Source organism: Chrysochloris asiatica, unplaced genomic scaffold, assembly GCF_000296735.1.
Source record: "Chrysochloris asiatica unplaced genomic scaffold, ChrAsi1.0 scaffold00019, whole genome shotgun sequence".
NCBI classification, from domain to species: domain Eukaryota; kingdom Metazoa; phylum Chordata; class Mammalia; order Afrosoricida; family Chrysochloridae; genus Chrysochloris; species Chrysochloris asiatica.
Window position 1 is genome coordinate 5,064,411 of NW_006408537.1, and position 10,139 is coordinate 5,074,549.

The window sequence follows — 10,139 nt, forward strand, 5'->3', positions numbered from 1 at the left end:
CTTGGAGGCCAGGATGGCTAAGCTTCGTCTCTCATACTTTGGACATATTGTCCTGAGGAAACAGTCGCTGGAAATGGATGTCATGCTGGGTAAGATGGAGGGTCAGAGAAAGAGAGGAAGACCCCCCAACAAGATGAATCAGCCAGGTGGCATCATTGATGGACTCAAGTATGGCAGCGGTGGTGGGGTTGGCCCAGGATCGGACATCGTTTCGTTCTGCTGTGCATGGGGTTGCTATGAGTTGGTTCCGACTTGATGGCACCTGACAACAACAACAAGGCGTGCCAGTGGCATGACAGTAAAGCACTTGACTGCTAAATATAAGATTGGCAGTTTAAATCTACCTATTTGTAGGAGTCCTGGTGTGGCACTGTGGGTTAATGTGCCAGACTGAAAACCTGTTTGAACTATAAGGTCGGTGGTTCAAGCTCACCAGCTGCTCCTTGGAAACCCTATACAGGGTCGCTATGGGTTGGAATAGACTTGATGGCACTTAACAACAACAACAACATTTGTGGGAGGCAGTCCTGGTGTGGTGCTGTGGGTTAATACAATGGACTTCAAAGTTGGTTTGAACCTCCAGGTTGGTGGTTCAAGCTCGTCAGCTACTCCTTGAAAACCCTATACAGGGTTGCTATGGGTTGGAACCAGCTTGACGGCACTTAACAATAATAACAACAATCTGTGGGAGAGAAGACTGGTCATTTGTTTCCATAAAGATGTTATTGTTGTCGTTAAGCACCGTCGAGTCGGTTTCGACCCATAGTGAACCTGTAGAGGGTTTCTGAGGAGCAGCTAGTGAGTTTGAACTGCTGACCTTATAGTCCAAACTGACTTTGCAGTCTAGAGCATTAACCCACAGCACCACACTCCTAGAAAAGTCTATTGGGAAGTTCTATGCTGTAACATGGAGTTGGAATCAGTTCAATGACACCCAGCAACAACAAGGCATGGGTGTTTCAGTTATGAGAAAGATATGCCGCTGTTGCTGCTGCGTGCCTTTGAGTCCGTTCTAAATCATAGCAACCCTATATAGGGGTTCTAAGGCTGGGAATCTTTATGGGATCGAAAGCCTCAATCTTTCTCCTGCAGAGCTGTAGGTTGTTTCAAATTGCTGACTTTGTGGTTCACAGCCCAGTGCCTAACCCACTGCACTACCAGAACTACTTGGAGAAAGATGTGGTGGTGTTGGTGGTGGTGGAGTACAGTTGAATCATTTCTTATAGTGGCCCTGTATAGGGTTTCTGTAAATTTTTAAGGGAGCAGAAAGCCTGATCTTTCTCCACGGAGTGACTGGTACATTTGAACTACTTACCTTGTGGTTATCAGACCAACTTGTGATTCACTTCACTACCAAGGCTTCTTCTTAGAAAGATATACCTTCTAATAATTGGTCCAGAGTTTATTAGGCCCTTCTAGAGCTCTGGTAGCACAGTGGTTACAAGTTGGGTTGCTAACCTCAGTTTGAAACTACCAGCAGTTCCATGGGACAAAGATGAGGCTTTCTGCTCCCGTAAACATTTACGGTCTTGGAAACCCTGTACAGGGTCACTATGGGTCGGAACCGACTCGACAGCACATAACAACAACAGCAACAGAACTTGGGTGAAAACTACAAGATAATCCAGTTCTCTTTGTTTTACTTCACACTCAAAAAGTACATCTCTGTTGGATAATCTAGTGTCCAGGTAGATTTTACAGACAACTACAATTAAACTTGCATACTATTACCCCCAAGCAGTTCTCTTAAACACTCACTATCCCATCAAACCTGTTTTCTGAGCCTCATAGATTGCCGGTCCCTTGACTCTATACCCATCTTCATTACACATCCATACTGAACTCTATAGTTGACTACTTGCTTTATTGTCATCAGCGGCCTCAGTTTCCTTAAACTGATATCCTTCTGCCAAAACTACAATATTAATTCTACAGATGGTAAAGGCCACTTTCTCTGTTCTTTGGAGAGGCAGTTGAGTATTCCTGAAGAAAATGTCAAACAATAAGCAACTGGCTTCACTACAATTCCTGGATTTACATTTGGACTGGGCCCTCAGTATGGTGTACCAATAATTTTATTAGTGTTTGCTTAGGCCTCTTTCCTCTTGCTATCTATGATGTTTCTAAGCTTTCTCCTTTTCCTTAACATGTTTGAGTCACTTTTCTCAGCTGCTGGATCACTCAACACTAGAGTCTGTAACGTGCAGTCTTCCTTGTTGATTTCATCGAATTTGATGTTTGTAAATACCATCCATATGCTAACAATCTTAACAATATTTCCAGCACAGATTTTCCTCTCAACTTCTGACATCTATACCCATATTTCCACTTGGTTATTTACTGGGCATCAAATTTGATCTCTCTCCTCAAACTTGCTTTAGCTGTAGTTTTCTTCATTTCAGTGAATAATTTCTCATTTCTTGCTAAAACTTTTGTATTCATCTTGATTCTTGTCTAAATCTCCTACCCTACGTCCAATTTTCCAGCAAATCCTAAAACTCTCTTTTCATTTGTCATGTAAACTCTTTGAAAACTATGCCTATGACCACTTCCTATCCTCTCTTCCTATATTTCGGCAATATTCCTCAGTCCATTGCTCTTGGATTTCTGTTCCTGTCTCTAACCTTGTGTCTTTTAAAATCCGAGTTATATATTTACAATTCTAATTTGACTATGTCATTTCTCTGTTGTGAACAGGATAAAGTCCAAGTTGACATATTACTACTTTTATTTGTAACTTTATTTCAATCTCTTGATTTTGAATTATCTACTATTTTCTCTTCACTATTGTATCCCAAACTCCTACCACACAGCAAAATTTAATTAAATTTTATTTTTGAATGAACAATAAATGAATGCAAGGTATAGTATATCCTTGAATTGAAGCACAAAGACATAACTTCCATTTAAAATTCATGTCTCAGTGTTCTTCTTAATGAGAAATGTTGGGTGTTTCTTACATAGTTGGTGATTATGCATCAATAAATTGAGGCTGATGACTCAGGGTTGAAAGTTCCTGCATGATGCAGATGTTTACATCCTCAACTGCTAACTGAAAGGCTGAAGCTTTGAGTCAACCCAGAAATGCCTAGGACAAAAGAATTGATTACTTCGGAGAAATCAGCCACTGAAAACTCAGTAGAACACAGTTCTCTGACAGTTGACTTGATGGCACCTTGGACTGATAATGTAGGATTATTGGTGTTAGCTCTGATAGAATTGTCTCTGAATGATGGAGACCTCATGGAAAACTGATTTGATATCATTGTCTACAGGGTTTTCATTGACTGATTTTGGAAATAGATTGCCAGACCATTTTTCTTAATCTGTCTTAGTCTAGACCCTCCCCTTAAACTTATTCACTGTAACAGCAATATGCAAACTTCCCTTGGCAGATCGATGGTGGCTGCACTTGTGGTTCATTGGGAGTGTAGAATTCTGTCGTTGACATGCTCCTGTCTCAACTCAGAGTTCAATGAATTAAAGTTAAACTTGAAACTGAAGATCAGATGCTGCTTTTATGGTAATCCAACTGAGGTCGAGATTTCCTGTAATATTCCATCTGATCAGTTTGCCAACCTGCTGTTTTATGGCCATCCTTGACAATAGGATCTGCCTGGGGTGCTATGGTTTCCTCTGGTAATTGTTATCATCTAAAAGGTCCTGATACTATGACTGTATTTACAGCTATTTTCTTTGGCAGCTACATGCATGATCATAGGACAACAGGCAATTTATCAAAACAAATGAGATAGATATCATGGTATACAGAGAAAAAAGTCATGATAAACCAACCTTTGACGAGACTGAAAGTCTAATTTGTTACGTATTTCATAGGTTTCTTCGGGTGAATCTGAAGCCAAACCTCTGATCTTCACATTTGTCCCCACTGTCAGAAGACTACCAACCCACTCTCAGTTGGCTGACACCTCTAAATTCCTTGTTAAAATTCCCGAGGAATCAAGTGATAAGAATCCAGAAACTATAAATAGGGTAGGATTGTTTTTATTCTTCTTCTATATCAAACAATGACTTGGAATTTTTTTGAATGTTTATTTCCTCTGCTTAAAGTGAGGTGATTGTAAAACTTAAGGTTGATGAACTATCTAGCAGGACCCTAAATGTTATCAAATGTCAGGCCGTCTCTTATACATTAGCCTCAATCCTTTGGAACTGGCATCTTATTCACATGACATGTTATGCCTCTTTATCCCTCTCCTCATATTTAAAGTATCTTAAAATTATAAAGCTAATATTTAAATTTAATCTGGATGGAGATACAAAACAGTGAGGTATTATTATTTTACATGTAAAACATCACCCACTGCCATTGAGTTGACCTCTATTCATACTGACCTTAGAGCAGACTAGAACTGCTCCCTAGGGTTTCTGAAGCTATAAATCTCTATGGAAACAAGCTACCACATCTTTCTCCTGTGGGGAGGCTGATGAGTTCAGCTCACTGACCTTTTAGTTAGCAGCCCAATGCTTAGCCCAGCATGCCACTGGGCTCCTTATATATAAAACATTAGTAACATTAAAGAAAATGCAATGCCCAACATTGGGATTGTTGTAGAGACTGACACACTCAGTTTGTGCTGCTAGCATTGGACAAGTATGTTTGTGCATATTTTTTTGAGGAAACCCTTATTCACAGTCTTAAAATTATTCATAACCTTTGAATAATCTGACGCTTAAAATATATCTCAAGGAAATAGTACAAAAGAAGAAAAAAGTTATGTAGCAAAATATTTAGGGAAAATAAAACTAAACTAATGTCTACCTATTGGAATCTTGATTTAGCACTGTAGGATAAGCACTGAACTGCTAACCACAAGGTTGGCGGTTCAAACCCACCAGCTACTCATTGAAAACCCTATACAAGGTGCTATGAGTCAGAATTGATTCAACGGAACTTAACAACATCTATGGATTAGAGAATGAGGAAAGAAATTCTGATGAATCATCTTGACAAAGTTGAAATTATAGTGATTATGTAATTTTATGGAAAAATATTAACCTTATGGTATTAAGTGATAAAATAGATTATATAATTATATTTCTATCTTGATTACACCAATCTAAAAGGAGATTAGTGACATTTTAAAAAAATAACAAACCTGAAAATGACTTATATTATAGTATTGAGATTATTGGTACTTTTTCTCTTTAAAATGTATTTTAATTTTTTGATTCTTTTGTTAGAAATATGATGAGAATAAAGGGACTGTGTGGTTGCTTTTAAGTCCATTCAAACTCATAGAACTCTGTATAAGGTTTCTGAGGAGTGACTGGTGGATTTGAACCACAGACCTTGTGGGTTCAGTGCTTACCTTATAACACCACACCAAGACTGTGGTATTCTTGAACAAACTGGGAGTAAACTAACCTGATTCACCTTGTCTATCTAAGAACATCTTACCTAGAAAGTAGTAATATATTTGCCATCCAAGATTTTTTAATGGTATGCCTTATCAAACACAAAACCCACCAGTTACCTAGAGATGATTCCATGTATGTATGTCAGAGTAGGACTGTATTTCACTGAGTTTTCAATGATTGATTTTTCAGAAGTTGATCTCCAGAATTTTCTTCCAAAGTGCCTCTAGATGAACTAGAACTGTCAACTTTTTGGTTATTTCAAGCTGTTTGTACCACCCAGGGAGTCCCAAAGACCAAAGAGAACAAATTATTTCACAATAACCCTAACTACTACATGAGATACATTTAGAAAATTTCACCCTAATAGTACTCAAATCCGTGTAATATATTCTTAGAAGTCCTTATTTTTGTTGTTGTTGGTAACTATTGTATTGAATCAGTCTGATTCACAGCGACCCTGTATAGAGTTTCTGAGCACAGGTTAGAGGTTTTGAGTCACCAACCGTGAGGTTAAATGCAGTGCCACGCTTTAAGGCACAGTGAATCATGTGAGACTATAGATAAATGACCTTATCTCAGTTCAAACCTTCAAAGACTATGATATTAATCTGCTGATTGCAATGATACATTCACAATCACAACTTTAGGAGGTTAAAGTTTTTCTTTCTATTTAAAATAGATCAGTGTTATAGTCCAATAGGCTAAATAATCTCTTGTCCATTGATACATTTAACAATACTTACTGAACGTATATTATGAGCATGGGGCAGGGGACTTAGATGCGAATAAGAAATATTCTCATATGAATTTAATTGGTATTGATGAGCAGACAATGAAAAAAGGTAAAGTGTATACGGTAAAATTTCAGGTAGTGATAAATGCTGTGAAAAAAAATGCAACAGAGCAAAGGAATAGAAAACAACAGAGTGTGAGAAAAGGGAGATTTTTTAGATTGTTTTTGATATTTTACAAATCTAGTTCAACATTTAAAAATTACTCTGATACACTCTATCATAAGCAATTTGTCCAAATCTTTCTATTTTTAATTTAAGGAATCCTGGTGGTACAATGGTTAAGCACTCAGTGCAAAAAGTTCAAACCCACCTGCAGCTCCCTGGGATTAAAGACCCGGTGCTCTATCTTCCTGTAAAAGTTAAAACTTAGGAAACCCTATGGGTCAGTTCTGCTCTGTTCTATAGGGTTACTAGGAGTCCAAATTTACTAATGGCATACAACAGTTTTTCCCCTTTTCTTTTTATAGTTAAGTGGTTAATTAAGGGAATAACAGGTTACAATTTGTAATCAGGATCAACAGGTTACAACTCAGAATGAGGGTTAGGAAGCAAGCAGGCAAAGTCTCCCTTCTTCAGTGTAGAGTTCTCTCAACTCCTCTGGGCTGTGCAGTTCTCTCTCTCAGGACAGGCTTCCTCTCAGCCACCTCAAGACAAGCTCCTTTTGATTCTCCCATCTGTCACCATTGATTCTACCACTGAGTTCCATCAAGGACTACTACTGTCTTCAGTGTTACAGCCTTTGACCAGTGCTGTAACTCTTTTAGGAGGTTTCTTGCCTCCTTTCTCTACTCTCTCCCTTCTGTCTTTCCCCTGCTTCTCTTCAACTTTCTGTCTGTCTCTGAAAATCTCATTGGAGTTGACTGCATATATACATACCTTCTTTTCAATTTCAAGGCATGGACCTCCCATTAGGTGTCACAAACCAACCAATCTCCTTTTGGCAGGTCCCAGACATATCATTTGCTCAGTGGGCCATGCATTGTCCATGTTCACTTCAGTCATGGGGCTTACTAACCAATTCTTGCAAAATGCTCATCTGTTACATGGCAGCATGCAGCCAGGGCAGAAAAGAAGTATCAAACTAAATTTTATTTACAGTTAACCCATGATAAATTAATCAAGTTGGATGAACATAACAAACCTTCTGGTGTACAAAACTGGGCCAAACGTAAATCTTCTATGTTTTTGGGGAAAATTGCAACTTATTTTTCCAAAGAACTCAAGTAAAAGACCACATAAAGGAACTCATTGCACGACAGTTGGAGGATCTTGGCAGAGATTGCAGTAACAATCATCTTAAACCAATTTAGCTGATACTTGACAATGAACAATTATTTGATAGCATTTTCCATTTCTAATCAAATCAGACATAATACTAGAGATATAACACAATCAGAATAAAATCTGATGGACATTTATCCTGAATGGGTAACTTTATGATGCACATGCTAAAGTGAGTTTAAATTTCAAGGGTAGGAGCAACATCTCTGCTTGGTGTATTCACTTCTTAGCCAATGGCACAAGAATGTTTTGGAACTGTGTTTCACAGACCAGCTAGCTTCTTCCATCAGAGTGCATGCGGTGAGCCATAGCCCTTAGCCAACTTCTCCGGATGTGAGTTTTAGTACTGAGAATTCCATTATAGTTAGTCAAGAGTTGTGCCTTCCAAGAACTTTGTACCCTAACAACAAGAGCTAAATAGAGATAAAGGGGCCTGTTGTTGCTGTTGTTGTTAAATACCATCGAGTCGTTTCAGACTCATAGTGATCCTGCACAGGGTTTCAGAGGCTGTAAATCTTTATGGGAGCAGAAAGCCTCATCTTTCTCCCGCAGACACAGCAGTTTCAAACTGCCAACCTTCAAGTTAGTAGCCTGATTCATAACTACTACACTTGTTGTTGTTGTTGTTAAGTGCCGTCGAGTCGGTTCCGACCCATAGCGACCCTGTACAGGGTTTCCGAGGGTGTAAATCTTTACGGGAGTAGAAAGCCTCATCTTTCTCCCGCAGAGCGGCTGATAGTTTCGAACCGCTGACCTTAAGGTTCGCAGTCCGATTCGTAACCACTACGCTACCAGAGCTCCTTAACTACTTCACTAGCACTCTGTAAATATGTATTGAATAAATTATTGAACATAAAAATGAAGCTAGCCACCCATACCTAAAGGTGCTCTGGTAGTATGTTGTTGTTGTTCTTAAATGCCATCGAGTCGGTTCCGACCCATAGCGACTCTCTAGAAGGTTTCCAAGGAGCGACTGGTGAGCTTGAACCACCAACCTTGCAGTTCAAAGTGACTTTGCAGTCTAGCGCATTAACCCACAACGCCACACCAGGACTCTGGTAATGTAGTGGTTAAGAATCGGACTGCTATTGAGAATTCCAGAACTGCAGTTAACTGGGCACACAACTTTTATTTATTTATTTATTTATTTTACTAATCTGGGTTTCTGTTACGATGTAATACTATAATTTAATATGGAAAATAACCATTGGCAGAAAAATCTTATCACAGGCAGTTTGTGTTTTATTTTGATAATAGCGGCAGCAGCAGCAGCTGAAAACTATGGGATAGATGTATACAGTTAAATTCTTAGTTTAGTTATAGCTAATCACTCATTTGATTTCTATTCTATCTTTACACACATCATGCAAGCAAAATATTGGCTCACACTGAACTGACTACCACAGTTGAAATTGCTTATCTAATGTCTTTAATTTGAAATTAGTTGAGGCTTAAAAAAAAGAATAATGGTAACCATATCATAGTATGAAAACCGGGAGAATGTTATTGGATCTTTTCAATACAATTCTAATATACACTGTTGCTATTACCACTTTAGAAAAATATACTTTGATAGCTAGATAAAGCTAGCTAAATCTTGATCTATAAGTTTTCTGCTTATCAATACAAATTTGTTTTGAGGAGGTTTAAAATTATGAATCCATATTAAAATAGCATAGCAGAAAATACTTTGTACTAAATACATTTACATTTTTTAATGTCCTATTCATGAGTTTGTCCCGCTTAGCTTACATTATGTTGTCTCAATATCTATGCACTTTATTCCAATTTTGGTTTTCTTCTCAGATTTTTTAGAGACATTTACATTATTTTAGAACCTTCAATGGTATTTCACTTCTCTGCTAGTTTGTAAAGGATATTCATGTTGCTTGTTCATCAACTGAACCCTTATCTAATCTCTGTGTACTTCACGAGATCACCTCCTTCAGGCCAGGTGTAAAAAAAAGTAGTTATTTCAAGATTTTTACTAACAATGATAATATCTTAGTTTATTTGGAGGCAGATGGGCTTGTTAACATTCATTCTGAGCCCTTGCACCAGGAAAAATTGGTTGGCTATTTAAACTTAATGATTAGATTCCAGCCACCGCTCTACCACCCATATCAGGTCAACTTGATGGCTTCAATATCATTTTAAAAACTCTTGTTCTTGCAGATTATAATCAGGTTAAGTTTTTCAGTGTACATGCAAAAAAAAACCCCACAGCATTTCTTAAACCTATGTCCATACTTTTCTCTCTCCACATCTTTTGCAGTCCAATTCCAATGACTATCTGACTTTGAATCCTGGGAACCAACAAGAGAGAGACCTAGGGACATTGACTTGTCCTTTAGAAATCACTGGAAAGATTTCACAAGGAAGAGAATTTAAAGCAAACGAACTTCAAGGAATGCAGCAAAGTGGCCTCTTCAAAGCTGAATATGTCTTTATTGTGGACTCTGAAGGGGAAGATGAAGACACAATCAGAAGAGGGGACCAAGGCTCCTCAGAGGGAAAGGGTGCTGAAGCTGTCAGACCCAAGTCTCTAGCAATTTCTTCTGATCTGGTCTCTGATGTTGTACGTCCAAAAACATCGAGGCCTGATCTCCAGGCCCCAACACATCCTGAAATGCCTCATGGGACAGTCACTCAGCAAAAGCTCGGACAGGTAGGGCTTGTCTT

At 38.4% G+C, this 10,139-nt stretch overlaps 1 protein-coding gene across 1 annotated transcript in view; it reads left to right on the forward strand.

Moving 5' to 3' along the window:
• Positions 1-10,139, forward strand: part of MLIP (muscular LMNA-interacting protein) — a 346,096-nt gene that overhangs the window by 153,844 nt on the left and 182,113 nt on the right. Inside the window, exons 2-3 of the mRNA XM_006835775.1 lie at positions 3,838-3,993; positions 9,733-10,125. Coding sequence (XP_006835838.1) covers positions 3,838-3,993; positions 9,733-10,125 — 549 coding nt within the window. The remainder of the gene's footprint in view (positions 1-3,837; positions 3,994-9,732; positions 10,126-10,139) is intronic.